The sequence below is a fragment of the Ovis aries genome, chromosome 4 (genome assembly GCF_016772045.2).
Source record: "Ovis aries strain OAR_USU_Benz2616 breed Rambouillet chromosome 4, ARS-UI_Ramb_v3.0, whole genome shotgun sequence".
In the NCBI taxonomy this organism is placed as follows: Eukaryota; Metazoa; Chordata; class Mammalia; order Artiodactyla; family Bovidae; genus Ovis; species Ovis aries.
In genome coordinates, this window is record NC_056057.1 from 6,717,240 (window position 1) to 6,745,131 (window position 27,892).

Below are 27,892 nucleotides of genomic sequence, written 5' to 3' on the forward strand. Positions count from 1 at the left end.
CATGCAGTGCACAGGGTTAAGCATTTACTGAGTGCAATGCTTGTCACAGACTTGGTGTTTTCTTCTCTAAGTCATCTGATTTCAGTCCTCACAAAAACACTATGACTTGATTGTCATTGTACCTCTTTTAGAAATGTTCAGTTCAGTTGTGTCCAACGTTTTGTGGCTCCATGGACTGGAGCATGCCAGGCCTCCCTGTCCATCACCAATTCCCGGAGTTTACTAAAACTCATGTCCATTGAGTCAGTGATGCCATCCAACCATCTCATCCTCTGTCGTCCCCTTCTCCTCCTGCCTTCAGTCTTTCCGAGCATCAGGGTCTTTTCAAATGAGTCAGTTCTTTGCATCAGTTGGCCAAGAAATGAGGAAGCTAGAACTAAGAGAATTGACTACTTTGCCCAGTCAACAACAAAGAATGTATTTAACCTTGGTTTCTTTCTTCCTTTCTTTACTTCCCATCATGCAGAAGGAGCATTGGTAACATTGATGATAGATCCTTATGTTAGGGATGACCAAACTGAGTTACATTTTAGGCTAAGTAATTTTTCTAAAATTACACTTTTAGCCCCTGATAGAGATAGAATTTGAAACCAGATGATTGTTAAAAATTATCTGCAAGTCCTTCCCATATTTGCGGATATCTTTATACATCTGGAGCATGCTTACTATGGACCATCTAGTAGTCACATTCTTCTAGAATTTACAAAATGGCCAATAAGCCTTCTAATGTCAACACTGTGGGCTCAGTCTTGGCTTAAGCTTACATGAGGCATTTAGAGGAGTCAAACTCATAGAAACAAATTGTGGAATGGTGGCTGCCAGGACCTAGGAAAGGGGGAATAAGGAAGTGTTTAATGGGTGTAGAGGTGCAGGTTATCCCAGATGCAAAAGTTCTGGAGATTAGTTGTGCAATGATTTGAGTATACTTGACACTACTCAACTGTATACTTAAAAATGGTTAAGATGGCAGATTTTATGTTATGTGCATTTTACCACATTTAAGACCAAAAAGAAAAAAAAAAAACTTCTTTGAAAATGTATTCTCCATCTAAAGTTAACTGACGTGGTATTAGGAGACTGTTACTTATTAACTTATTTTTTATTCACAGTAATCTGCAGCCCTGGATCTTATAACTCCCGTGATGGAATTCACTGCCTTCAGTGCAATAGCAGCTTGGTGTTTGGAGCAAAAGCATGTTTATAGGCCCATTTTGAGCTTGTCGATGGTTTGTCAAACACAAAAGTATATTTTTGAAGTATTAATATATAATAAATCACTATTATGCCAAAATTAAATGTATTAGATTTTACCAAAAAAAAAAGATGTCATTTTAATTGAAATACTGTATATCCAAATTCTTTATACACAGAACAGCCAATAATCTTTATTTGTTAATGCCAGACCTACATATGACTGCAAAATATTTCTTGGGTCACTGTTTTTAAGATAATTTCAAATATGCTATATTCGGTTAACCCAAAAGGTTTTTATGATTTTTCAAAAATTGCCCATTTTGTCATTATTATATGTTAACTAATCTGAGGCCACCATATTCTTCTACAGTAATTGTAATTTCAGCTTGTTTCAGTCCTTTTCTTTAATTTTATGTGATTTTATTCCTTGCAGTTTGAACTTTCATAGCTCAAAGTCACTTTTTTAAAACTCCCAAGTTTTATTGTTGCAATTTTTAGCTACTTTAGTTTAAGACCTAGACCATATACCACCCCCCCCCCAAAAAAAAAAAAACATATTATGGGTTTTTAATACAGGTCGCTGTGGTGATCTTAAACTTTTCAGTTTAAAGTCCCTCAAATTATTTTAGAATAGAGCAGTCATTGTAGGTGCCTAAATTAACATTTGAAGGACTTCTCTGGTGGTCCAGTGGTGAAGAATCTGCCTTGCAATGCAGGGGACACAGGTTCAAGCCCTGCTCGGGAACCTAGGATCCCACATGCCAAAGAGCAACTAGCCTGCACACAGCTAGACAGTCTCTGCTGTATGCCGCAGCTAAGATCCAATGCAGCCAAATAAAGAAATGCATGTTTTTAAAAAATGAATAAATAATTCACCATTTAGCTTTTGTGGAGACAAAGAGGAGCTAAGCAGCCCCTTCCTTCCCCAACAGCATCTCTAAGGATGAGAGTCCAGCAGCTTTTCCACTCCTTCACTGTTAAAGCGTCTGTTGCAGGCACTGCTACAGCCACCTGACACTCTCTCACCCTGGGGTGTTGTGTTCGAATATGAAAAATTACCACAAATTTAGACATTAATTACAGGGAAGATACGTGAGTAAATCACAGAATCAGTAGCTTCTCAGTTTTCTAGTTACTGCTTTATTATATTTGTATCAGCTTTATACTGTCTTTGGAATGTTCCCTGTGTTTCTCTTCATCTTTCCTTTCTTGAGACATGAATACGTGTGAATGGCAAATGCACTCAGGTTGGATCTGGGCACAAGTGTGCAGGACACTGGACAGCTTACAGAGAGGCATTTACTGACCCTGAGGCCGTGCATGGCATTCTGAATGGTCCAGTTACTATGTTAGCTTCTCATTTGTTCTCCCTGTGGGTAAGTGTTACCTGGAATTCTCACAGAAATACAGATGCAAGGGAAATGACATTTCTTTGTTAGCCCTAGTGATGTTTCTCTAACAGGCCCTTTGGACTGTAATGGTGTTGTAATTGTTTTCCTCTATTTTTGAGAGGTTTTTCAGGAACCTTCTTTCTACCCTTAAGTAACATGTTTCTGCTGTTTTACTGTTTGGGTAGCTTATTGTTCTTATAGCACATGCTTTCTGTAACTCGTAAAAGACCTATTAAGTCTCCATCTGTGAAAGCAGTGCAGCCTCCTCGAGTTTCCAAATTTCTACATTGTATAATATGATGAATTGGGATACATATTCTTTCCTTTGTACTCTGAGTTGGGATTAGTTTCTTCTTCTTTAACAGCTCAGAGGACTTGAATTTCCCATGCGTCTTTGTAAGGAGTGATCAGGATCAGCCCCTCACTGATGAGCTGGGAAAGCAGCACGGGGTGTTGCGGTGGTGTGGGCAGAGGAGGGCAGAAAGACGGGGGTCCAGGGTGAGAGAAGACAAGGGGCAGGGCGATCAGGGCCAGCTACAGATTCTCACCTCATGGAGGTTGGCCAGGAGCTGGGCCATGCAAATGCCAGGGTGGAGCAAGGCCAGATTTAAGTGTCCCGGCAGAGAGAACAGTTGGTAGAAACTGAAGCAGAGAATAGACTAGGAGAAGAAAGAGAAATGTTGATTATTTCTCTTTCTTGGGTCCCGTAGTGAAATGTTCTTTGCCCTGTTTGATCACGTATCACATTTATTTTAGTTGCTTGTATGTCTGTCTTTCACATTCAATGATATTCAGTACCAGAGTATTCCTAGTTTCCTAGTTGTCTTCATAGGACATAAAGCTATGAGCTTAGTAAATTTTCAATTACTTAATAGATTATTAATGTCCCATCAATAGAAATGCTTTAAAACTAAGATAAAAGTTGCCTCTATCATATTGACAGATAGATTGTGGAATGTTGAAAGTTGTAAGCAGTTGACAATGTGTATGATTAAAAACTATAAACTAATCCCTAAGATAGATTGTTGACATAAGGCAGTTTCAATGTTTATTATTTTTGTTAATATCAAAATAATATCTTGCATTTATATAATGACTTATTTTTATTGAAGCTTTTCTTAAAGTACACAGTCCGACGCTCACATTGACCTGTGAAGTTATGGCAAATATGATTCCATTTTGTATTTTATTGTTTACATTGTAGATGTGTAATATGTACTCATTTGGCAATATGTAATACTGGTCCAGTAATTTCACTTAAAGGACACTATCCAAAGGAAGCAGATTAGAGATCAGGTGAAATATTCCATCTAGGGTTACTAATAATAAAAATGGAATTAATAGAAATTATCTACAAGAGCAAAATGGTTAAATAAATTATGTTGTTTCCATGTGGTAGCATGTTGCTGCTGCTGCTGCTAAGTCACTTCAGTCGTGTCCGACTCTGTGCGACCCCATAGACGGCAGCCCACCAGGCTCCCCCGTCCCTGGGATTCTCCTGGCAAGAACACTGGAGCGGGTTGCCATTTCCTTCTCCAATGCATGAAAGTGAAAAGTGAAAGGGAAGTCACTCAGTCGTGTGTAGTACTATATAGAGTTTAGAAATGGAGACGCAAAGGTAGAGAACAAACATATGAACACCAAGGGTTGTGAAGAGCGGGGTGGGATGAACTGGGAGATTGAGATTGAAATATACACACTATTGATACTTGTGTAAGACAGCTAACTAATGAGAACCGACTGTATAGAACAGGGAACTCTGCTCAGTGCTCTGTGGCGACCTAAATGGGAAGGAAATCTAGAAAATCGGTTATATGTGTACATATAACCGATTCACTTTGCTGTACAGCAGAAACTAACAGCATTGTAAAGCAATTCTACTCCAATAAAAATTAATTTTAAAAATAAAATAATAAAATTTTAGGTCTTAAAACACAATGAACCAAAATGTTAAGAATGACCATCCTTTGTAATAGACTCCTGTGTGAGGTTTTTTTGATACCATCTGTTTTCCAGATTTTCTACAATGAAATGAATTACTTTGGGAAATCCTGGAAGCAGTAAACATATTTTGACAAATGACAAGAGTAACCATTTGGGGAAGACACTGTTGCTCATCTCTTCAGTATCAACTTGCCCACCTTCTTCCCAGTGGAACACCAAGTTTGTTTACTCCAGAGAACTGTCCTTCTTAGCCAGACAGCATGTGGCCTTTTTCCGACCTCTGTTTTATTGAAACTGTGAGGTGAATGCCCTGAGGATGGAGCCCACACTGAGGACCTAGAGTGGAGACTCAGGAAGAGCTGGGTCTTAATGGTGATGATGAATCACTGCCCTTATTTTGTCTGAATCCCAGCCTGTCCTGGACTCCCCAGCTCTGTGAGATACAAAAGCTTCTTTAGTTAAATCAAGTTAGGTTTTCTGCAACCAAAAGCATGGTAATTGGTAGAGTGTTCATTCATTATAGGAAATAGGTAAAACAGAGGAAATTAGAAGTAGGAGGAGAATACCACTTATTGCTTCATAACCCAGATGTCAGCAATGTTGACATTTGGAGAAATTTCCTACATTTGTGTAAATTCTTTATTCATGTTATATGTCTTATTCATGCATATGCAGCCAGTATTTCCCTTAATATATAATGTCTTCTATACAATTGTATTCACCTCATTAACATAATTTTGGGATTCCATTGTAGCTCAGTTAGTAAAGAATCTGCCTGCGATGCAAGAGACCTGGGTTCAGTTCCTGGATCAGGAAGATCCCCTGGAGAAGGAAATGGCAACCCACTCCAGCATTCTTGTCTGCAGAATCCCACTGACAGAGGAGCCTGGAGGTCTACACAGTCTATAAGGTCACAAAGAGTCAGACACGACTTAGTGACTAAAGCACCAACATAATTTTAATGACTATTACATTTGATACATTTCAGCAAAATTAATATGGTGAAACATTTCTAGTTGTTGGACATTTCTTCTGCTTCCAGATTTTCACTGTTTTATATAGCATTGTAGTTAACATCTTCTTTCTTAATACTTTGGTATTTTTAAGTCTTCTCTATGCTGAGTACCCAGAAGTAAAATGTTATAATCCTTAGGACCATTTGCCAGATTTCCTTCCTAAAGAATTGCACAATTTATAGTCCCACCAATGATATATATTAGAGTACATATTTTCACCACACCCTCTCTGAATTCATTTTTTAAATGACTTATTTTGACAGATGGAAATAGTTTCCCATGTTTTTTCTTTCTTGGAGTACTGATGAGGTTGAGCAGCTTCTGATACATATAATAGATAATACTTGGTAAGCTTGAAAAGTGAAAGTGAAAGTTGCTCAGTTGTGTCCGACTCTTTGCGACCCCATGGACTGTACAGTCCATGAAATTCTCCAGGCCAGAATACTAGGGTGGGTAGCCTTTCCCTTCTCCATGTGATCTTCCCAACCTAGTGATCGAACCCATATCTCCCACATAGTAGGCAGATTCTTTAACCAGCTGAGCCACAAGGGTAAGCTTGGTTAAGCTTGAATCCTAGCAGTTCCAAGGGTGTTTGGTTTCCAAATGTTACCTACAGTATGTATCAGAAAATTGTATTAGCTGGCTTATAGCAAAAGCTTATCAGGAGTGTGCATCAGTTGTGTCAGAATTATCCAGTGGCGACCCCTCCAGTTAGTTGTATCTTGTATAATCCTCTCTCCTTGAATGTGGGTAGAACTTGTGACTTAATTTTAGACAATAGAAGGTGTCAAAGATGACAGAGTCACTTGCATAATTATATTCCATGAGGCTCTGTATTAATGTCCTGGAGCGAGAGATCCTCCTCCTGGCACAGAAGGAGCTGCCATGTCATAAGTGGACCTATAAGAAGACCAACTGGTAAGGACCTGCAGGGGGCTTGGAGAGCTGAGGGCAGCCCCTGCTGTCAGCTGGCAAGAAAGCAGTGCTTCAGTCCTTAGACCACGAGAAACTGGATTCTGCAGAAACTACATGAGCTTGGAAGAGGACACCCTCTAGAAAGGCACCCAGCCCAGCCAACCCCTGCCAACAGCTCTGTCCTGGGCAAAGGGCCTCTCTAAACCATACCCCAGACTCCTCACCTTAGAAACAGGGATGAAAACAGGATTGTTTACAGTCATGAAGCATACGGTGATGTGTTACCCAGCAAAAGAGAGTATGTACCCAGTGCCCCCCTTCATGGGTCACAGGCTTGTGATGAAGGGGCTTGTGTAATTCCATGAAGCTATGAGCGTGTGTGCAGGGCCACCCAAGATGGATAAGTCACAGTAATAAGTTCTGACAAAACATGGTCCACTGGAGGAGGAAATGGCAACCCACTTCAGTATTCTTCCCTCAAGAACTCCATGAACGTATGAAAAGACAAAAAAATATGATATGGAAGATGAACCGCCTCAGTCTTCAGGTGTCCAATATGCTGTTGTGAAAGAGTGGAGAGCATTTACTAGTATCTCTAGAAAAATGAAGCAGCTGGGTCAAAGCAGAAACGAAGCTCAGTTGTGGATGTGTTGGGTGGTGTAAGTAAAGTCCGGTGCTATAAAGAACAATATTGCTTAGGAACCTGGAATTTTAAGTCCACGAATCAAGGTAAATTGGACATGGTCAAGCAGGAGATGGCAAGAGTGAACACTGACATCTTAGGAATCAGTGAACTGAAATGGGTGGGAATGGGTGAATATAATTCAGATGACCATTATATCTACTACTTTGTATATATGTATCAGTTCAGTTCAGTTCAGTTGCTCCGTCGTGTCTGACTCTTTCCGACCCCATGAATCGCAGCACGCCAGGCCTCCCTGTCCATCACCAACTCCCGGAGTTCACTCAGACTCATGTCCATCGAGTCTGTGATGCCATCCAGCCATCTCATCCTCTGTCATCCCCTTCTCCTCCTGCCCCAAATCCCTCCCAGCATCAAAGTCTTTTCCAATGAGTCAACTCTTCGCATGAGGTGGCCAGAGTACTAGAGTTTAACTTTAGCATCTTCCTTCCAAAGAAATCCCAGGGTTGATCTTCAGAATGGACTGGTTGGATCTCCTTGCAGTCCAAGGGACTCTCAAGAGTCTTCTCCAACACCACAGTTCAAAAGCATCAATTCTTCAGTGCTCAGCCTTCTTCACAGTCCAATTCTCACATCCATACATGACTACTGGAAAAAACATAGCCTTGACTAGATGGACCTTAGTCAGCAAACTAATGTCTCTGCTTTTGAATATGCTATCTAGGTTGATCATAACTTTTCTTCCAAGGAGTAAGCGTCTTTTAATTTCATGGCTGCAGTCACCATCTGCAGTGATTTTGGAGCCCCCAAAAATAAAATCTGACACTGTTTCCACTGTTTCCCCATCTATTTCCCATGAAGTGATGGGACCGGATGCCATGATCTTCATTTTCTGAATGTTGAGCTTTAAGCCAACTTTTTCACTCTCGTCTTTCACTTTCATCAAGAGGCTTTTGAGTTCCTCTTCACTTTCTGCCATAAGGGTGGTGTCATCTGCATATCTGAGGTTATTGATATTTCTCCCGGCAATCTTGATTCCAGCTTGTGTTTCTTTCAGCCCAGCATTTCTCATGATGTACTCTGCATAGAAGTTAAATAAGCAGGGTGACAATATACAGCCTTGACGTACTCCTTTTCCTATTTGGAACCAGTCTGTTGATCATGTCCAGTTCTAACTGTTGCTTCCTGACCTGCAAACAGATTTCTCAAGAGGCAGGTCAGGTGGTCTGGTATTCCCATCTCTCTCAGAATTTTCCACGGTTTATTGTGATCCACACAGTCAAAGACTTGGGCATAGTCAATAAAGCAGAAATAGATGTTTTTCTGGAACTCTTTTGCTTTTCCCATGATCCAGCAGATGTTGGCAATTTGATCTCTGGTTCCTCTGCCTTTTCTAAAACCAGCTTGGACATCAGGAAGTTCATGGTTCACGTATTGCTGAAGCCTGGCTTGGAGAATTTTGAGCATTACTTTTATATATATATATATATATATATACACACATATATATATATATGATGTAGAATATATTTATATAATATATAATGTGGACATTTCACGTACTAGCAAGGTAATGGTCAAAATCCGTCAAGATAGGCTTCAACAGTATGTGAACTGAGAACTGAGTACAAGCTTGGTTTAGGGAAGGCAGAGGAACTAGAGTTCAAATTGCCACTGTCCATTGGGTCATAGAGAAAGCAAGGGAATTAACGTCTACTAATGCTTCATTGACTACATTAAGCCTTTGACTGTATGGATCATGACAGAAACTGTGAAAAATTCTTCAAGAGTTGGGAATAACAGACCACCTTGCCTGCCTTCTGAGAAAGCTGTGTGGAGGTCAAGAAGCAGTGGTAGAACTGGACATGGAACAGTTGTGGTTCAGTTGCTCAGTCGTGTCCAACCCTATGTGACCCCATGGACTGCAGCACGCCTTGAGCTTCAGTCCAGTGTGCAGCTGCACACCATCTTCTGGAGCTTGCTTAAACTCATGTCCTTTGAGTTGGTGATGGCGTCCAACCATCTTGTACTCTGTCATCCCCTTCTCCTGCCTTCAATCTTTCCAAGCATCATGGACTGGTTCAAAATTGGGAAAGGAGTACATCAAGGCTGTATATTGTCACCCTGCTTATTTAACTTATATGCAGAATGCATTATGAGAAATGCCAGGCTGGATAAAGCACAAACTGCAATCAAGGTTGCTGAGAGAAATATCAGTAACCTCAGATATGGAGAGGACACCACCCTAATGACAGAAAGCAAAGAGAAACTAAAGAGCCTCTTGATGAAAGTGAAAGAGGAGAGTGAAAAATCTGGCTTGAAACTCAGAATTCAAAAAACGTAATATCATGGCACCCAATTCCATCACTTCATGACAAATAGATGGGGAAACAATGAGACAGACTTTATTTTCTTGGGCTCCAAAATCACTGCGGATGGTGAATGCAGGCATAGCTCCTTGGAAGAAAAGCTATGACAACTTAGCATATTAAAAAGTAGAGGCATTACTTTGCCGACAAAGGTCTGTCTAGTCAAAGCTATGGTTTTTCCAGTAGTCATGTACAGATGTGAGAATTGGACCATAAATAAGGCTGAGCACCAAATAACTGATGGTTTTGAATTATGGTGCTGGAGAGGCTCTTGAGAGTCCCCTGGACAGCGAGGAGATCAAACCAGATAATCCTAAAGGAAATCAACCCTGAATATTCATTGGAAATACTGATGCTGAAGGTCCAGTATTTTGGCCATCTGATACAAAGAGCCAACCCATTGTAAAAGACCTTAATGCTGGGAAGGATTGAGGGTGGGAGGAGAAGGGGGCAACAGAGGATGAGATGGTGGGATAGCATCACTGACTCAATGGACCTGAGTTTGAGCACACTCCAGGAAATAGTAAAGGGAAACATGCCAAGGGAAGCATGGCATGCTTGGGGTCACAAAGAGTCTGACACAACTGAGCAACTGAACAATGACAACTGTGGGCAACAACTCCTTAGAAGACGTGGAGTAGCCCTCATAGTCAACAGAAGAGTTTGAAATGCAGTACTTGGGTGCAGTCTCAGAAACAACAGAATGATCTTGGTTCCTTTTCCAGGCAAACGATTCAACATCACTTTGATCAAATCTATGCCCCAACCACTGATGCTGAAGAAGCTGAAGTTAACCAGTTCTATGAAGACCTACAAGACCTTCTAGAACTAACACTAAAAAAAAAAAAAAAAAAAAAAGATGTCCTTTTCATCATAAGGGGTTGGAGTACAAAAGAAGGATGTCAAGTGATACCTGGAATAACAGGAAAGTTTGGCCTTTGAGTACAAAATGAAGCAGGGCAAGGGCTAACAGTTTCATCAAGAGAACACACTGTTCATAGCAAACACCCTTTTCCAACAACCCAAGATGTGACTCCACACATGGACATCACCAGAAAGTCAATACCAAAATCAGATTGATTATATTCTTTGCAGTTGAAGATAGAAAAGCTGTATACAGTCAGCAAAAACAAGACCAAAGCTGACTGAGGCTCAGATAATGAGCTCCTTATTGTAAAATTCAGGCTTAAATTGAAGAAAGTAGGGAAAACCATGGGCTTCCCTGGTGGCTCAGCAGTAGATAATTTGCCTGTAATGCAGGAGTCACAGGAGATGCAGATTCCATCTCTGGGTCTGGAAGAGCCCCTGGAGGAGGGTATGGCAACCCACACCAGTATTCTTGCAGGAGAATCCCTATGGACAGGGGAGCCTGGTGGGCTACAGTTCATAGGGTCACAAAAAGTCAGACATGACTGAAGCAACTTAGCATACATGCACAGGAAAAGCCACCAGGCCATTCAGGTATGACCTAAATCAATTCCTTTTTGATTATACAGTGGAAGTGACAAATAGACTCAAGGGATTAGCTATGGTAGATAGAGTGCCTGAAGGACTATGGATGAAGGTTCATACCATCGTACAGGAGGCAATGACCAAAACCATCCCAAAGAAAAAGAAATGCAAGAGCATAGTGGTTGTCTGAGGAGGCCTTACAAATAGCTGAGGAAAAAAGAGAAGTGAAACAAGGGAAAAAGGGAAAGATATACCTAACTGAATGCAGAGTTATAGAGAATAGCAAGGAGAGAACAGAAGATCTTCCTAAATGAACAGTATAAAGACAAAAGAAAATAATACAGTGGGAAAGACTAGAGATCTCGTCACAAAAATTGGAGAGATCAGTTTTCAACATTTCATGCAAAGATAGGCACAATAAAAACAGAAACAGTAAGAACCTATGAGAAGCAGAGGAGATGAAGAATAAGTGGCAAAAATACACAGAAGAACTACACAAAAATATATTAATGACTCCAATAACCACAGTGGTGTGATCAGCTCACCTAGAGCCAGACATCCTGGAATGTGAAGGTAAGTGGGCCTTAGAAAGCATTACTACAAACAAAGCTAGCTGGAATTGCAGCTGATCTATTTCAAATCCTAAAAGATGCTGCTGCTTTAAAGTGCTGCACTGAATATACCAGCAAATTTGGAAAACTCAGCAGAGGCCACAGGACTGGAAAATTTCAGTTTTCATTCCAATTCCAAAGAAAGACAGTGTGGAACAATGTTCAAACTACCATACAATTTTTCTCACTTCACGTACTAGTAAGGTTATGCTCAAAATCCTTCAAGCTAGATTTCAGCAGTATGTGAACAGAGAACTTCCAGGTATACAAGCTGGGTTTCAAAAAGATAAAGGAACTAGAGATCAAATTTCTACATTTGTTATATCATGGAAAATGCAAGGAATTTCCAGAAAAACTTATGCTTCATTGACTATGCTAAAGCCTTTGACTGTGTGGATCACAATAAACTGGAACATTTTTAAAGAATGTCTTTATTCTTTAAGATGTGGGCATACCATATCACTTACCTGTCTCCTGAAAAACCTGTATTCGGGTCAAGAAACAACAGTTAGAATTGGACATGGAAAAGCTGAGTGGTTCAAAATTGGGAAAGGAGTAAGACAAGGCTGTATAGTGTCACTCTGCTTATTTAACTTATATGCAAATAGATCATGCAAAATGCCAGGATGGATGAATCACAAGCTGAAATCAAGATTGCCAGGAAAAATATCAACCACTTCAGATACACAGATGATACCACTCTAATGGCAGAAAGTGAAGAGGAACTAAAGAACCTCTTGATGAGGGTGAAATAAGAGTGAAAAAGCTGACTTAAAACTCAACATTATGAAACTGAGATCATGGGAATTCTCTGGTGGTCCAGTGGCTAAAATGTCATGCTCCCAGTGCAGGGGGCCTGGGGTTCAATCCCTAGTCAGGAAATGGATCGCACATGCTGCAAGGAAGGCCAAAGATCCCGTGTGCAACAACTAAGACCAGACAGCCAAATAAATAAATTAAAAAAAAATCAAGATCATGGCATAGATTCCCATCACTTCATGCCAATCAGAAGGGGGGAAAGTGGAATCAGTGGAGACAGATTTTATTTTTTGTTCTCCAAAATCTCTGTGGTTGATGACTGCAGACGTGAAATTAAAAGATGCTTGCTTCTGGGAAGGAAAGTTATGACAAAACTAGAGAGCATTTTAAAAGGCAGAGACCTCACTTTGCTGACAAAGAATATAGTCAAAGCTATTGTTTTTCCAGTAATCATGTATGGATGTGAGAGTTGAACCATAAAAAAGGCTGAGCACCAAAGAGTTGATGCTTTGAATTGTGCCGGAGAAGACTCTTGAGAGTCCGTTGGGCAGCAAGGAGATCAAACCAGTCAATCCTAAACGAAATCAACCCTGAATATTCATTGGAAGGACTGATGCTGAAGCTGAAACTCCAATACTTTGGCCACTTAATGTGAAGAGCCTGAGTCACTGGAAAAGACCCTGATGCTGGAAAATATTGAAGGCAAAAGAAGACGACGGTGGCAGAGGATGAGATGGTTGAATGGCATCACTGACTCAATGGCCTTGAGTCTGAGCAACCTTTAGGATAATGTTGAGGATAGATGACCCTGGCATTCTGCTGGAGGTCCATAGGGTTGCAGAGAGTCAGACATGGCTCAGTGACTGAACAACAACCAGTGCGCAGGGAGTAGACCCTCAGTGAGTGTGGCCAGAGTGGAGGGTGCACAGGCTGGGTGGGCTGGAAGTATTGTGGGGAGTGTCAGCTCCAGAGAGCCTAGGTTCAGAATGTTATTCAAGCAGCTGAGAAACAAGTTTGCTTATTTGCCTAATTTACTCGACTCTGAACCCAGTGGTGGGTTGCCCTGAACAAAGCTGACTGCCTGGAATTACTTGGCGTACTGAGTAAAGCATCTGACAGCTAAGGGAGGCTGGAATGCTTACGTGGACTTTTTACATATGCTTTCCATACTGACCCCCTGTTATTGGCTCCTGATCAGCCCAGAGGCCACTCCTTTCCAGGGCTCGGAAGAGTTCTTGGTGAAGAGAATGCCAGCATTCTTGAGGCCTATGTCCCTGCAGCCCTTTGTGGTACAGGGATGGGAGTTGAGATGAACTCCATGAATCACTGGGAGTAGGGGTGATGGCATCCTAGAGAAGGGTCATGCAGAGGCTGGAGGCAGGTGGATGTTAGGGCTGAGAGCGATCAGGATGACTAGATCCTGATCTAGTTGTTTTGGTATATTTAGCTAGGGATCTTGTTGTGTTGCTCATGACGCCCCCAGGACTGGAAGAGTTAGAAGGCAGTTCAGTGTGTTGAATTCAAACTTGAGTTGGTTCATCAGCTCCAGGCCTGTTGAGAATCCTGGCTTCTTAGCTAATCTCCAGAACTGAATCAGTTCACAGTCTGACAGATACCTTGGGGCAGAGGCAGCTGCGGTGGCTCTTCAGTAATGACCGCCATGCCACCCAAGATTTATGCCGCACATTTTACCAGCCTTCCCAGAGAAACCCATGGCCATTTGCTAAAATGGATGCATAATAGAGAGTGAAAAATACTGAGTATTTTGAAGGTTACTTGATTCTGGCTCTCAACTGATGTTACTGCCAGGATATGAACACCACTCTGCTCAGGGTGGTGGCTAGTAAAGGAGTGTGGGATCAATGGGCTGGATGGGTCCCATGATCCACTGCATGGCCTACTTTTCCAAGTTCCAGGATACATAGTTGAAATAGCAGCTGGATGAATTCCTCTTGTTGGTTCCATGAACAATGGAGCAGAGACTGGAAAGGCCGGGTGGAGTCCCTAGAACTGTCCCTGCCTATGAAAATAATAAATGAAAAGCAACGTTGCATTTCTGGAGGGATTTAGGAGGTTAATGCTGTTTTCAGAGACTGGAGGATGAAGGAGAGTGATTCCTCACACAGCATCATCCACTTATCTCTCTGGCCTGAGCAGAAGATGCTGGGCCTTAGAGAATGACCATCCAACTCCATTAGGTGAGGTTCCAGTTGCAACTTCCTTTCCAGTCATTTATTTACTAGAATAAATTGAAATAGGCTAATATGTGGTCCACAGCTGCTGATCTGGTGAATGCTTTCTTCTTTGAAGTCCACCAGAAGCAGCTTGCTTTCAGCTGGCCAGCCAGGACTAACAGTTTTACTGTCCTGCTGCAGGACATGCAGACAGCTGGCACTCCAAGGCGCACAGTTTGACCCACTACATGAAAGGCACCATGCTGGTTGCAGTGGTAAACAGGAATTATCATATTCTTCCACTATTTGGTAAGATACACGTGTCAGAAAGCTGGATATATGCCCCACAGGAATTCAGGAGCCTGCCACCTTGGTGATACTTCTAGGGGTTTTGTGATGTGGTGCCTGTCGATCTCCCATGACTGTGGAAAAATTTCTTCATCTGGCTGCTTCCAGTGAGAAAGGGGAGTTTAGTTCAGTTCAGTCGCTCAGTCGTGTCCGACTCTTTGTGACCCCATGAATCGCAGCACGCCAGGTCTCCCTGTTCATCACCATCTCTCTGAGTTCACTCAGACTCACGTCCATCGAGTCAGTGATGCCATCCAGCCATCTCATCCTCTGTCGTCCCCTTTTCCTCCTGCCCCCAATCCCTCCCAGCATCAGAGTTTTTTCCAGTGAGTCAGCTCTTCTCATGAGGTGGCCAAAGTACTGGAGTTCCAGCTTTAGCATCATTCCTTCCAAAGAAATCCCAGGGCTGATCTCCTTCAGAATGGACTGGTTGGATCTCCTTGCAATCCAAGGGACTCTCAAGAGTCTTCTCCAACACCACAGTTCAAAAGCATCAATTCTTCGGCGCTCAGCCTTCTTCACAGTCCAACTCTCACATCCATACATGACCACGGGAAAAACCATAGCCTTGACTAGATGGCAAAGTAATGTCTCTGCTTTTGAATATGCTATCTAGGTTGGTCATAACTTTTCTTCCAAGGAGTAAGCGTCTTTCAATTTCATGGCTGCAGTCACCATCTGGGGAAACAAAGCCAAAGAGGGGAGCTTTCTTGGTTTTGGAGTCAGTATTTATTTCTACTAATATGTTTCTCTTGCTCATTTACTAAGTTACCCACAAAGCTTCCAGTTTTGAATGAGACTCAAGAGTACGAGATGGCTCTATAGCCATTGCAGGCCCTGCACACGCTGCTCCCCACCCAGGCTGGTGTCCCCAATGTGACCAGACACGGGCAAGCCAGACAGCTGTGCATGGGAAGGGCTTGGGCGGCTCCTGCAGGCTTGTGCTCCAACTTGCCTGGTTCCCACTCCTGCCTCCTCACCACACCTGCACCTGTGACCTCACAGGGATCCTCTCTGATATATTCACTGGGGAGAAAATGTTTTAGCCTGATTTGTAGAAGATTGTACACAATATGTTGGAGTGAGAGAGAGTTCCAAGTAGAGAGTTCCAAGCCATACTCACAGGTGTTCCCCTAAGAGTGGGGGAGGAAAATCTTCCCAAGAGATGGACTTTAGGCTGTGCCCTTTTGTTTCCAGTTCGTCAGAAATGAGAGTTGATTCGACATCTGGATCTGCATAAGTTTTTCAGCAGTGAGAAAAAGGATAGGGGGACAGGATTGGAAATTCGGTGACAAGGAGGAAATGTGTGTGACGAGACCTCCTGAGATAAACACACTGAGGGTGAAGTCAGCTGGGAGAGCCTGACCATCTGATGACCCAGGTGACAGCTCTGCGGACGTGGTCTGCCTCTCTTCCTCGCCATGAACCAAGTTGCCATGGTGACAAAGATGCAAGGTCTGTCTGTTTATCAAGGCACAACCTGGCTGCAACGTCTTCTGAGAGCCTTGTCTTCCAACAAGAAGCCCCCATTATGGCAGTGTTTACCAGGGAGGTGGCCAGCTGCCTGGGTAGCAAGTACAGCAGTGGGGCACCAAGACCATCATGAAAGGGGCTGGACTTTGTTCATTCTGGAACAGGGCACAGGTTTGTGTTCCAATATCTCTGCCAAAACCACTGCCTGCGGGTTTGTGACGGTGATTAAGTCACTAAGTCCAGTCTGACTCTTTGTGACCCCATGGACTGTAGCCCTCCAGGCTGCTCTGTCCATGGGATTCTCCAGACAAGAATACTGGAGTAGGTTTCCATGCCCTTCTCCAGGGGGATCTTCCTGACCCAGAGATCAAATCCATGGTTCCTGGCTTGCAGGCAGATACTTTACCTCTTACCAAATGCCACTGTTGCTGTGGTTATGTTCCCCGTCACACTGATGCTGAGTTCATCCTATGGGAGGTAAATCCTGGCAGTAGACTTGTGCTCTTACAATGTCCTAGCTGTACCCTGTTCCCTGTTGCCGTGAAACATCCTTACTAACAGGATGGTAGGTTGGTCTGATGAAGACACTTCTGGTGCCACCTGAATGGATCTCTCGGTGGAGCTCAGGTAATGTCTTCTTGGGTGTAATCTATGCTCTGAATCAGTAACCAGCAGCAACTGGTCACAGTGAGGACACTGACTTTCAGCTACAGAATTATAGTGATTATTTGAAGAAGGGCAAAGTGGAAGGACTGGGCCTGGCTGTATGACAATAGTATACAGTGTCACTGCTGTACTTAAGGTTGTGTGTGTGTTGGGGGGTAGGTGACAGATGCAGCTTCTCACATTTACCCTGCAGATCTATTGGCCAACCTGCCTCTTGGCCTCTGCAGCTATGGACTCTGCTAGTTTAGAGGTATTATATAGAATTTACTAAGGTAGGAACGCTTCTATTAACATTGTAACCTGGAACTTCTACCTCATGCTCTTGAATCAACATGTTAAAACAGAGGTGACTCAGGTCAGAGGGATTGATTCTAATATTCAGAGGAGATTGGGTTCCGAAGAGAGGAAGGCCGGGGTTCTCTGTGGTATGTCCAAGCACCTTTGTGTCCTGTGGAAGAGTGAACTGAGGACCGCAGTGCCCAGGATAGATGAGGCAGTACCCTGGAAGAGGCTTTGAACAAGCAAATGGGTAAACTGTTCCAACCAGGTGACACTTGGCCTTCATCATTGGCAGCACAAGAACCCCATGTGGACACATGGACAGAAGAGCCAGGGCAGCGAGGTGGAGCTGCATGTGCCCCCAGCGGCATGGAGTCCCATTTTCCTGGACTCTTCCAGCTCATGTCAGCCTACCTGGAACAGAGACCAACACTGAGTCCCCAGTACAGCCCTGCTCCTCAAGGACACAGCAGCTTGATAGCAAGTTGCTGATTTACCTTCTTTCAATGGGCCATTCTTTGAAGAGCTGTTCAGCCATTATGGGTTCAGCACTGCTTCTCAGGTGCCCTGACCTCTAGGCATGGAATCCTGCACGGAAGAGTATCCAGCCAGGGATGGGACTACTCCACAGAGCAGAAGGTGCAGGAGTGGGCCCCTCACCACCCAGGAGGGGAGCAGGAGCGCCATCTGCTTCTTCAGGTGGAGGGCAGGTGGGAGGCCCATGGCTGCTGAACCCAAGGGTGGGATACACTTTTCTGAGGGTGTGCACCCAGGGTAAGTTAGGTATGGGCAAAAAGTCTCCTGCTATTGGTCATCCTTTTCCCATGCTCAGCCTTTCTTGGAGCACTTTTGTCTGTGCCTGTGGTGGGTCTGAATTCTAGGGGAGACAGTAAGGAAACCAGGGAACTCTTTCCAGTGGTGCTCCTCAAATCCCACTTAACTTAGGCAGCCTCCTGCTTCTTTGAAATTTCCAGAGTCGTCTTTTGTTTCTTTGTTATGTCCGGGCTTTTTAGTAATAAGAGGAGGAATCTTGGAGGAATGGAGCTACTCTGTCTGGCAGAACCAGATGTCTCCTGAAGTATAATTTTATTATCTTAATATTTTGCAAGTCTCAAGTGACTGCCTCTGCCATTCCTGACGTTATTTGTGCCTTGTCTTTCTTTCTGTCCATTAGATTTATAATTTTTACTGTGGCATCTCATTTGTTCTCTGGGATATTTGGAATTCTATTAGCAACATATGGGGACCTTTTACTTAGCTCTTCTTATTGATGTATAGTTTAATTGAACTGTTGTCAGGATTTACAATCTGGATGCTGTCAGTTCTTTATGTGTTGAGACTTCTCTTTGTAGCTCAGCCTAACGTCATTGTTTATAAATTTCCACATGTACTTGTAAAAACAGTATGTATTATATAATTTTTTAAGGAAGAATTATGTACATGTCCACTAGGTCAGCTTTGTTAATGAAGTTATTCAGGTTGGTAAATGTCTCTTCTATAAAAGAGTATTTTTATCTCCTATTCATTTTACCAGTTATATATAAAAATACTACTGTATAAACTATCATATATATTTTTATCTAGATCTAATGTTTATTTTTTTATCATCTTATATCCTTATATTTTAAGAATGCAGTTGGCATAAAGGTATTTTCAGTTAAATGAAAACTGAAAAAAATCACTAATAGGAGAAATGCACTAAAAGAGATACCAAAAAATATTGCAGAAAAAATATGATTTTCAGTGAAAGATGGAATAAAAAACAGTAAAATAGCAAATACAGGGATATCGCTAAATGAATAATGACTATCAGACAATAGTAAAGACAAGGTTAAAGTGCATAGAATTAAAGTGTATTAAATAACATACATAAGAAAGAGGTAAATGGAGGTAAATCATACTATGACTTGGCATTGTCTGTAAAAATGATAAAAGCATCAATAAATATGACATATTAATAAGGCATGCATGCATGTATTCTGCAGTCTGGAGGGTACTGTTACTGCATATGAAATTCTAAGGTGGCAGTGATTTTCCTTTAGCACATTGAAGATCCTCACTGTCTTCAGAATTCCATGGTTCCCTCTGATACCAAAAGAATTATATCTTCTGTCCATCTTCTTTTGTTGCTTCTGGCAGGAAAATTTTTCTAAGTTAACTAATCTTCCAATTCAAGAATGTAACATTCTTAGCTTTAAATTGAAATTTTTTGTTTTTTATTTTTTTTAAAGATGTCTTCCTCCAAGCTAACATGGAGGTAACTAGAGAAAACTTGCACTTAAGGTATTTACTGATTGTTAGACCCTATTTCTAGTTATGCAGTTTAGTGAGCATTGCATTTAATTTTAGAAGTGACAAAGTGAGAATGCCTTGTCATTACTGTCTGTACTGTGGGATCAGTTTCTATTATAGATACTGCTTCAGCGTAATGTCCATCCTTTATTTAAATAAGAAGTGAAAACCATAGTATATGTTTAAGTCTCAAGGATTATATTGAAATAACTCAAAGTATTTGTAGCATTTTGAGTATTTTTTTTAATGACACACATATTACTCTTCTTGTTTAGTAGACTTTAAAAGCCTGAAATATTTTAGAAGTATCCTTTTAAGTGTGACTCTCTGTGGAAGTGCAAAACCCAGCTTAATAGTTCATTTAATAAATCTGCTCAACACACATACCCATGAAATAATGCCTGCACATTGGACCTAATCATATAAATTCAGCTCCATACATAGTTAAAGTATTATAAAACATATTCTTGGCAGATATTATATATAAATGGGGTACAACTAAGTTATTGTATGTTTTAAATTTAAATATTTTAGAGGCATAGAATGGGTCCTAAATTAAGACATTGCTGTGCTGTGCTCAGTTGCTTCAGTCATGTCCAACTCTTTGTGACCCTATGGACTGTAGCCTACCAGGCTCCTTTGTCCATGGGATTCTCCAGGCAAAGAATACTGGAGTGGGTTGCTATGTCCTTCTCCAGGGGAGCTTCCTGACCCAGGGATCAAACCTGCATCTCTTGTGTCTCTTGCATTGCAGGCAGATTCTTTACCCACTGAGCCACCTGGAAATCCAAATTAAGACAATACTTTTACTTAATTAGAATATTCAAAAATTGTTATAAAATATTGACTATTTCCACCTTTCCATTTTGGTTCCAGATCCAATTAATAATTTCCTTTGCATGTCCCCCACTATATAGCCTTATCTGTCCTTTCAAGTATAGGCATGTTGTTTATTGTACTAAAAATGCATATATATATCACCTCAGTCTACAGGAAACTGTGTAATTCATAAATGTAGTGAGTACAATCCCTAGAACAGTCTGCTAAAAATGAAAACAGCTATGGTTTGATATTGACCTGGTACCTTGTAAGTCATCACACATATTTATAAATGATGCCCTTTAAAATTATTTTTATTTTCAAATATTGGGTCTAGGGAATCAGTATCTGCAATTATATAAAAAAATTAAGTAGTAAATTACACAAATACTCATGTATATACACATTATGCTTATAGTTACGAGCAAATAGTTATAGACCTTATGAATTACATGGACAAATTAGAATGGCAAAGTCCACCGTGTGGGATCTCTTTCAATCTGCTCTGTACACTTTTTACTGCTTCCATCTAACTTTCTTTGATGTCAGACATAAAAGAAATGTCTGCCCAGTGATGCATTGCTTGTCTTGTGTTTGTTTTGTTTAATCTGATCCTGCTTATATTTATACTTCAGATCTCAGTGAACTCAGAGCATAACTGTTCATCCATTTGTTTAGATGCATGCATGTATGGGAAGAAAATGTCTAGCTGGAAAATATAGATAATTCTGAGGAATAAATTGAGGGAAATATCTCACAAAAGACTACTTTTTAAAATGTCTTTTTTTCCTTAATGAAGAATCATGCTTCTCAATATTTTAAAGTTTTCTAACACACTGTTAAAAATCTGTACTAGCCTAAATTTCCACCTTTTGGTTCCAGATCCAAATTAATAACTTCCTTTATGTTTCCCTCATTATATAGCCTTATCTGTCCTTTAAAGTATAGGCATGTTGCTTATTGTACTAAAAAAGCACATTATGTTATTTTAAAGATATTTAATTTTTTATTTTTAATTGAAGTACATTTGATTTACAATGTTGTATTAATTACCTCTGTAGCAGTGATTCAATTATACATACATACGTGTATATATATATATACCTTCTTTTTTTAATATTCTTTTCCATTTCAGTTATCATGGGATGTTGACTCTAGTTCCATGTAGGACACAGTAGGACCGTGTTGTTTGCCCATCCTGTCTGTAACAGTTTGGGTCTGCTGAGACTGAATTCCCAGCCCATCCTTCCCTCACTCTCTCTTGGTAACCACCAGTCTGTTCTCTGTGGAAAGACTTTCAGTTTTTTTTTGCATAAATAGAGGACACATTTTGATTTTTTAGTGTTTCTATTTGTAAGATCTGTACCTTCAATGGTATTGATTCATTATAATTAATCCAAATCTATGAAAAGATGGGAAATAATATCCTCTATTGCACTGATGCCTATTTTTAAGTAGAAATTCTTCTAGAGAAAAATGGAGGGTGCTGGCTGGTGGACTGAGCTGGCCAGTCAACACTGACGCCCAGAGGGACCTTCTCACTGCCCCAACCACCCTCACCACCGCTGCGATTGTTCCCACTGGGGACAGTCTTTGCCTTCGTTTCGAGATGTAACAAGTGCTTTGAAACCACAGATTAAACATGGAATGTGGGCACATTGGGCTTTTCCCAGATGGCAGAATGCCACCTGCTAATGCAGGAGGTGCAAGACATGGGTTTGATCTGTGGGTTGGGAAGATCCCCTGGAGAAGAAAATGGCAACGCACTCTAGTACTCTTGCCTGGAAAGTTCCAAGGACAGAGGGGCCTGGTGGGCTATAGTCCACAGAGTTGGACACAGCTGAGCGACTGAGCACATGCACAATGTGGGCAGATTACACTGATAGTTAATTTATATTAGTTAAAGTTCACAAGGATTAAGTCAAAATGAAATGTGGGTGGAGTAGAACTAACCCAAGAAAGCACTTAATACTGTTACTGGTTCCATACAATCTTAGCCTCATAATTCAATCCCTACTATATATCAGGAGATCGCAAGGTTTTTAAATTTTAAATGGTGGTACTGATGCAAATTTATGACTTTAATGCAAAAGTTCAAAGTGGCTTGTGATGCCAGAGCTGTTTTTACTGGCCTAGGTAAAGAATCTGCCTGCTATACGGGAGACCCGGGTTTGATTCCTGGGTCAGGAAGATACCCTGGAGAAGGGAATGGCAACCATTCCAGTATTCTTGCCTGGGAAATCCCATTGACAACAGAGTCTGGCGGGCTACAGTCCATGGAATCACAAAGAGTCGGTGTCCTAAACAAGAGCTCCCTGGGCCAAAAGGCCAGGTATATTTTGGTCTTCCAGGCCTAAACCATACTCAACATACAGGATTCACTCAAAAAATATCTGTAATATGACTTCAGTGGTTAAGGAAGGTCAGTAGATGCTGCTCTGGAAAATTTGATGAAGGTGGAACCACCCATTCCAGCCCTGACTACCCCCCATGCAGAAAAATGGACCAGACAGATGTGGCCTCAGTCCTAACACTGAAATATAGACAAGTCATCTACCATCCCCTCACTGATACAGCAGAGCTGACAAAAGGAAGAAATCAGATGAAAGAATCTGAAATGTCTGTTGTGCTGCAAGTCGTAAAACTGGCACACAATAAACAGCAGTTACTTCATTTAGTTTCAGGAAGATGAGTGCTAATATTTCGTCATATTTTATACATTTCAGTGCAAGGACCATACCTACACAAGACATATAAAACACCACTGATTATTGAACACTCTTAACAAGGAATGCTGGTACAGTTTGTTTAGCAGTAAAAACCTTATGACAAATCTTTAGACTAGAGAGTCGTATTTTGTGAGGAAAAACATTTCGGTCTCACAACTGTCGAGATTGCCATAGCCGAATTAGAGGAATCTGTGGCTGTTCATTTCCTGTATGTCAGTGGGGTAGAGTAGAAGGGCATTTTGGAAATTTCCCTCTAATTCCCAGTGTCTGCTATAAAAGCACATGATAAGGCTTCAAGTCTCTGGCTCTGGGTCTGGTTCCATCATTGAGTGAGTAGGCTGAAACTTGAGTCACTTTTTCACTTTCTGAGTCTACATTTACTTTTCTGCAAACAAAACAAAACAAAACAAAAAAACAAAAAAGGGTACGTTAACTACTGCCTGGGGAAACTGCATAATTCTTGGCTTACAATTTGTGTTTCTTGATTGCCTAAATGGGTTATTTCAGACTATGAAATAAACTAGTCTGTTATATATATAGTATACTGATAATTTCATAAAAACATTACTGTATACTTTCACTTGTTTCTTTTTAATTGTAGGAAAATACATGCATATGAAGGGAAAAAATCCCTCAAATTACACAGAAAAATAGTTGTGTTCTTTTGATAAGGTAAATAAAATGGGCAAACAAATATGCTAAGAAAGTATATTGAAGAACAGTTTGCCTGAAATTATTTCCAAGATTTCTTAAATGTTATATAAAATTGAGAAATGTTTATATTTTCTGAAAATTGAATTAAAACTTAGTTGTAACTATTTACAATTGTTTTTATTCATCAGACTGTGTCAATAATGTGCTTAAAAATCCTGATTATTTTTGATTCTGTGTCTAAATCTTGTGGCAGCCACAGGCTTTATGTACTTATCTGAACCTAACAGGTAGGAATTAAATAAAATGTATTCCTTACACCAAAAAAGGCCCATGTGCCAAGCAGTTAGACCACATCTTCATTTACATTTTCTGAATGTTAGTAAAACTTTGGTTGAGTATTCTCAGCTCGCATGACTGTCCTGTGTCACTTAATGTTCAATGAGATTTATTACTTTTAAAATTAGGCATGTGGACTTAATTGCCACATTTCTGTTAGGTTAGAACAGCAGGTTCTTTGCAAATTCAGATTGAAGTTTGACACTGGCGCTGGCAGATTCTTTACGTACTGAGCCAATGGGAAAGCCCTAAATATAGGCAGCCATCAATTTTTAACACTTTTCCAACAGGCTGTGGAAATCTGTATGTAGATCAGGAAGCAACCGTTAGAACTGGACATGGAACAACAGACTGGTTCCAAATAGGGATAGGATGTATATTGTCACCCTGCTTATTTAACTTCTGTGCAGAGTACATCATGAGAAACACTGGGCTGGATGAAGCACAAGCTGGAATCAAGACTGGTGGGAGAAATATCAATAACCTCAGATATGCAGATGACACCACCCTTATGGCAGAAAGTGAAGAGGAACTCAAAAGCCTCTTGATGAAAGTAAAAGAGGAGAGTGGAAAAGTTGGCCTAAAGCTCAATATTCAGAAAACTAAGATCATGGCATCTGGTCCCATCACTTCATGGGAAATAGATGGAGAAACAGTGGAAACAGTGTTAGACTTTATTTTGGGGGGCTCCAAAATCACTGCACATGGTGACTGCAGCCATGAAATTAAAAGGCGCTTGCTCCTTGGAAGGAAGGTTATGACTAACTTAGACAGCATATTAAAAAACAGAGACATTACTTTGCCAACGAAGGTCCATCTAGTCAAAAGTATGGTTTTCCCAGTAGTCACGTATGGATGTGAGAGTCTGACTATAAAGAAAGCTGAGCACCGAAGAATTGATGCTTTTGAACAGTTGTGTTGGAGAAGACTTGAGAGTCCCTTGGCCTGCAAGGAGATCCAATCAGTCCATCCTATAGGAAATCAGTCCTGAATATTCATTGGAAGGACTGATGCTGAAGCTGAAACTCCAATACTTTGGCCACACGATGTGAAGAACTGACTCGTTTGAAAAGACCCTGATACTGGGAATGATTGAAGGTGGGAGGATAAGGGGACGACAGACGATAAGATGGTTGGATGGCATCACTGACTCAATGGACATGAGTTTGAGTAAACTCTGGGAGTTGGCAGTGGATGGGGAGGCCTGGCTGCTGCAGTCCGTGGGGTTTCAAAGAGTTGGACACGACTGAGCAATTGAACTGAATTGAACTGAATGAAAACTTTCATGTACTGATAACTCAGTTCATTGATTCATTAATTCATTAGATACTATCAAGTTGTTTAATCATGTAAAAAATTCAAATGTGCAGGAGCACTGACAACTATGTAAGAAGGTCTAAGATAAGAGATTTACATTCCAAAAATAGGAAATAAATACCAACACTATAGACTTGCTTTATCATCAGTGAGTACCAGTGTCTCCTCAGTATAAGCAATGAATTATGTTCAGCATTAGAAAGTTTACACCAAAACATTCCCTGGAGGAGGGAAAGACTACCTTCTCCAGTATTCTTGCCTGGGGAATCTCATGGGCAGAAGAACCTGGCGGGTTACTGTTCATGGGGTTAGAAAGAGTTGTACACGACTGAGTGACTTTCACTTCACCGAACTTCCCTGACTTACATCAGAAATGGCCAATTATTGTCTTATGGCTGCTGAACCTAAACTCTGCAACAGTAGGGATTGGGTAATAGCCTGAATCAAAGAGACTTTAAAGAATAGAGCAAAATGAACCATAAGGCAAAGTACGACATGGTTTTGAAGTCATGCTTAAGTACACTGTTCACAATAGCCAAGACACAGAAGCAAACTGAATGTTCATTGACAGAGGAGTGGATAAAGAAGATGTGGTATATATATAATGGAATATTACTCAGCCTTATAAAACAAATAATGCCACTTCCAGTGGTATGGATACAACTAGAGATGATTGTACTAAATGAAGGAAGAGAAAGACGAATATATGATACCACTTATATGTGGAATCTAAAATATTACACAGATGAACTTACCAATGAAACAGAAATAGACTCACAAACATAGAGAACAGACTTGCAGCTGCCGAGAGGGGGCGGGTTGGGGGAGGGATGGATAGGGAGTTTGAGGCTAGAAGATGCAAACTATTGTATAGAGAATGGGTAGACAGGACAGTCCGACTGTGCAGCACAGGGAACGGTATTCCATATCCTGTGATAAGCCACAACGGAATATAAGAAAGAATGTAGTTATATGTGCAATTAAATCACTTGGCTGTACAGCAGGATTAACACAACATTGTAAATCAACAATAGTTTAATTTTAGAAAGTAAATCATGCTAAAATAAGATACCAAATGAATAGTATGGTGGGGCTTAGAATGACCATATAATTTGGACTAAGGAAGGCTCCTCACGAGTAATGACCCTTAAGTTTCATCCTGAAAAGTGGCTCCACTCTCCCAGCACTGAAAAGGCAGGGGTGGGAGGTTGAGACATAACTCAGAGCACTGTCTGAGGCACCCAGGGCCCAAGTGCTATGAGCCAGTGGGTGGGTCGCATTGTGGACCAGGACCTATTTGTGAGGACGCTAGTCTGCCATGCTGAGGAGTCTGGCAGTTCTGTGTGCAGTGGGGAGAATTCAGTCAAAATGGAAGTCTATGTTTAGGGAAATAAAGTAGATTGGGAGTTGATTTGCAGTGAAGAGCATGGAGCCGTGAGGAGCGGCAGCTGGAATGGGAAAAGTACGAACCATAAAAATGCATTGTTTCTAGAATGTGTGTATTGCTTGCTGTAAACCAGATTATTCAGGGAAAATGACTCCATCAGCCATTAGAGTGCTAGTGGGTGGGCATCTAGTAAAAACATTATGTTCCAAATTACACTGGCCAGAGAAACCATGTGCTGTAATCAATGGTGCCACTAATGGGGCAAGTGGGTGAAGAATCTGCCTGCAATGCAGGAGACACAAGAGACTCAGGTTCGATTCCTGGGTCAGGAAGATCTCCTGGAGAAGGACATGGCAACCCACTCCAGTATTCTTGCCTGGAGAATTCGGTGGACAGAGGAGCCTGGCGGGCTCTAGTTTGTAGGGTTGCGAAGAGTCGGATACGACTGAAGCGACTTAGCACAGCACAGCACTAATGGGGATGCTTGAACTGTCCCGTGTGTCAGTGGGGTGACATTTGAAAATAAAAAGCAGATGATCTCTTGCCTATTAAAGCAAATAGAGTTAGTTGTTACTATTTAACTAATTTGGCTTGTGTCTATGCTTTTGTTTTCACTGTTTCAATCATCTATATTTAAAATAATTGATGAAGTTTTCAATAATGCTTGTTAGAAACTGTAGTTGCATGTTTCAACTAGTGGACACATTACAAAACCCATTTCAATGCTTAAAAGCAAAACAAAATAATCAAAAATATCTGAATTCTCTGAAAAATTTTGGATTTCTTTTGTAATAGTATAGATATATAACACAACATCGGGGGAGTGAAGAAAAGAGTTTATTAAATATTCATGATGGCAAATATTTTTTAATGTTGAGAATTTGTCCTTTAATATATTTTCCTGCACACCAGAGATGAAGGCATGGAAGGTATGACAAGATTAAAAAGAAAATAATCAAATGCAAATGAGTTTCAAAGCATATAAACCTGAAGGCAAGCACATGCTCACCTCTCCATCTGGACTGCAGGTTTGGCACATCGCTAAGGGTACAGCTAATGTCTGTTGTGTGCAATAGTGAAATAAGAGCTTTGGTAACTCCCCAGGGCTTTTGTGTAATGTACAA

General features: G+C 41.0%; 1 protein-coding gene across 2 annotated transcripts in view; it reads left to right on the plus strand.

The window, feature by feature from the left end:
* ZPBP (zona pellucida binding protein) overlaps nt 1-27,631 on the plus strand; it is a 153,606-nt gene extending 125,975 nt beyond the window's left edge. For both annotated transcript variants that reach the window (XR_009600318.1, XM_015095179.4), the window contains one exon: nt 1,110-27,631. Coding sequence is in view for 1 of the 2 variants with exons in the window: in XM_015095179.4 (XP_014950665.2) it covers nt 1,110-1,204 (95 nt within the window). In the remaining variant the exon portion in view is untranslated. The remainder of the gene's footprint in view (nt 1-1,109) is intronic.
* Nucleotides 27,632-27,892: the final 261 nt, after the last annotated feature.